The 3,802-nt window shown below is 41.3% G+C and overlaps 1 gene segment (V, D, J or C); it reads right to left on the bottom strand.

Annotated features, from left to right (window-relative positions):
* Positions 1-3,112: 3,112 nt before the first annotated feature.
* On the bottom strand, positions 3,113-3,424 carry LOC140517374 (immunoglobulin heavy variable 3-74-like). The segment is given in 1 exon segment: positions 3,113-3,424. A coding segment is annotated over 1 exon segment (312 nt).
* Between the last annotated feature and the right edge of the window lie 378 nt (positions 3,425-3,802).

Raw genomic sequence — 3,802 nt, 5'->3', positions numbered from 1 at the left:
GGGATGACCAACAACCTCTGCTTAAATCATTCTATGGCCCTACTTCTTTCTCACTTGTGACTTTTGTATGACAGTACTCCCCCTGACTCAAGCAAGGGCTATCATGTTTATAAAAGAACCAGGATTAGTGTCAACTAGCTCCCTGGTTCCCTTACATTTTCCCTTATCCTACCATCCACCTTAGGAATGTTCTTTCTGTGTGGCACATCCCTTTATCAGACCCTTCCTCCTCAGTGGACAGGACTATGTATCATTGTCCAAGTGATGACTGACCTCTGATACATCCCAGGCTCGACCTCAATACCCATGACACTTGAAGACCTGGTTATTATTGACCCCAGCTCTCCTGCCAAGTCTCTCCACTCCTGGTGTGCCATCCCAATCCTGCCCCTCATCATAGGGGACAGTATCCTGTTGGCTAAAGGAGTGGGAGTAACAGGACTTATCACTGCAAATGACATTTCCAAAAATCTGTCCCGAGAAATCGTAGACATGAATGACAGGATAGCCAAAGTGGTGGGACACCTGCAGAGTGAACTTGCCCCCCTGGTCAGAATAGTCTTGCAAAATTGGAGAGTACTTGATGCACTCCTTGCAGCCCAGGGGGTGGCTGTGTTTTCCTCGAGGAGGAATATTCCTTTTATGTAAACAAATCCCAACAGATACAGGATAGTATACATATATTTAGCTCTCATGCCACTCAGTTAAGGGAAAAGGCTGAAGTGATCCAATGGTATGATATGTTTAATTCCCTTTTCCCCAAGGTGGGCGGCTTACTCAGATGCCTCCTCCTTTCTGCTTCTGGGGTGCTTACTATTCTTGCTCTTATCTTGCTAGGTGTCTAATTAGGATTAACTGTGGCCCCCAAATGTTTCACCACCTTGGTAAACAAAATAATGCTGAACAAAGTTATTTCCCCTAAACTTGCAGGTCCCATTCCAGATGTAGAGAATAGTGGATCTCCTTGGTCCACGAAGGAAGGATTTCTAGAATTCCCACTTCCTGAGGAAATGTGAAGTTTTCTTTGGTCTACAGGTGAAGGCTTCAGTTTAGCTTTGGCCAAAAAGAGGGAATGATAATCTTTTAATATAAATTTTGAATTTTAATAAAAGCCCAAGCCTGAACTAATCAATCAGACTGCTTTGCTTTGCTCTAAAAATGCCCTTTCCTGTGTAAGCAGTTTCAAAGACCTGTTTATGACAGGATGCCTGCAATCAGAGTGGTGGGATTCTTCCTTACTTTGTATCACAGAGACATATGCTATACAGAGGAAATTCACGCATCCTGAAATCATAAATTCCAACTGACACTACTTTGTTAATTATCTTGTCTCACTGAATTTAAACTTACTCAACTAAGAAAGTTTCTTTCTCATGGGAAAGTGTATTTCAACCTGGTCATTCTTCCATCAGGTAGTCAGATGCTTTTCTGGCTCTGTGATCACGTGACCACTAGCTTTAAAGGAATGGACTGTATGCATTTAGCCTGTTTGCCTTTTCTTAACAAAACTTTCAGGTCAAAACCCCAAAAGAATTTGTGTCTAATCTGTTTCAGAGGGGGAATGGTGGAGTTTAGGCTCTGGGAATCTCCTTGAACTCGCTTTGAATCCCTTAACCTGGCCTTTCATTCTCAAATCTGCAGACAAGTTCCCCCTGAATATTGCCACTTAATATGGTGTTCATACTCAAATTTGTAGTCAGGTTCTCCTGAATCTTCCCACTTAATCTGGCCTTTCATATTCAAATCTGTCACCCTTGGCCTAGCCTGGCCTTCCATTGTCTCTTACCTCTGGATTGCCCCACTGCTTCCCACCCAAGCCTTCCACTGTCTGATATCTCCTGATTTCCTCCAGCTATTTCCAGCCCTTGACCAGTCACTCCAGTCCCATAGAGGTCCTACTTGGACTTCTCCTCAAGACCCTCCCTAAACCCCTTCTCCTGTAGACTACCATAGACTACTAGACCACCCCAAGATCCCTCCTACAATTCTTTCCGTATTTAAGTTCCATCTTGCCTCCATGAAGATGCTCAGATTCAATCCACCTCTGACTCTATCTAGCTGAAATTACATCTGGCCCACTCATGAATACAATTCTTACAAATGGTTAGGCTCCTTAAGAGCCAATCTAATATGGTGAATCTTTAATTAACTTTGGGGTTTTTTTTGGCTTTAAAAAAATGTCAAAAATTGTTTTCACTTGTAATTGGGAAAAATTTTTTAAAAGATACACTTGTGCAATTAACATTTTCAAGAAAATAATAGAAAAATATTTCACAAAGGATTATGTTAAAAATCCTTCTCTCCCTCCCTATCATCAACGCTCTCTCTTTGTTTCCTGAATTTCCTCACATGACTTTAAACTCCTCTATGCACTGGAAAATAATGGAATAGAAAAGCATATGTCAGCCTTTATAATAAACATGCTGCCTCCCCTTGAATTTACTTTTATTAACCTGTAACATTACAATAAAGTATAACCTTCCAGCATTATATCATTCTCAAGGATCTCAATCCCAAGTTACCATAATACCTAAGAGTTCTACTTTGCATCTTGGAATTTGTGTGTTTTGATGGGCCATTTGGAGAATAGGCTTATATTCAGCAAATGGAAAAGTGGAAGAAAAAAACATCCAGATTCGCATCATGTTTGACAACTACAGAGAAATTAGTCACCATAGACAAAATGTGTAAACCATTGAAAGAATGTATTTTCTTTTTGTAACTGCAGGCATCACGAATAGAAAACATTCTCAGGGGACACAATGGAGATTAGGTCATAAATAGGTAGGTAGATAGATAAGAAGAAAAAAAGGAAAGAAGGAAGGAAGAGATAAAGAGATAGGTAGATGGATGCATGGACAGAGAGAGAGAAAGATTAAAAAGGCAAATGGATGGACAAACAGATGGGTAGATGGGAAAGATTTTCATTGTGAAATGGGAGGAAATCAGATAACCTGAATTTTTTTGCAGACTCATACTTCATCTGTTATTGTAAGTGGGCTCTGTGTCAATGTTCTTGGTTTCCTGCTCAAGTCTTTCTCCACATGCCTGTCTGCATTGGGAGATTTATGTCAGGTCTAATGCTCTTTTTTCTCACTATGTTTGTTGTACATTAATACATGGCTGTGTCCTCAGGTTTAAGGGAATTCATTTGCAGGTGCAGAATGCTGTTGCTGTTGTCCTTGGAGATGGTAGATCGGCCTATCACAGAGTCTGTATAGTTTGTGCTTCCTCCATTGCACCTGATCCGTGAGAGCCCCACAGGCTCCTTTCCTTGAGCCTGGGAGACCCATTTCAGGCAATTGTAGCTGAAGGTGAATCCAGAAGCTTTGCAGGAAAGGCAAAGAGATCCTCCCGGCTCTCTCACATCACCCAAAGACTCTACCAGCTGAACATCACAATGGATACCTGCAAACAGGGTCATTAAACTCAATAGTCACACCAATCCATCACTTCAAATACTACTTCCTTGGTCAACAAACAAAGAGAAGAGAAACTACCTTGTAAAACAGTCAGAATGAAAATTTCATTCAGTCCAAAAGCCATTGTTCAGGCTCTCTAGTGTCAGTCCTTAGGAGAGAAAGGCCACACAAAGGAAAAGCTCCTCTCCCAGAGCTACAGACACACCTTGTTGCTGGCTTTCATCCCTGGAGAGAGGAGCCAAATTTACATTTCTTTCTCTGTTTATTGTTACTAAAATCAACTATTTCCCACTGGGATGACACCCCTACTTGAGATGCAAAGAGATGCTTCCCCCCAAATTAGTTCTAAATCTCTGGGTAAGGTTAGTGACACTGAGAAT

This window comes from Notamacropus eugenii, chromosome 1 (genome assembly GCF_028372415.1).
Source record: "Notamacropus eugenii isolate mMacEug1 chromosome 1, mMacEug1.pri_v2, whole genome shotgun sequence".
Classification (NCBI taxonomy): Eukaryota; Metazoa; Chordata; class Mammalia; order Diprotodontia; family Macropodidae; genus Notamacropus; species Notamacropus eugenii.
This window is presented reverse-complemented; position numbering and strand designations above follow the sequence as displayed.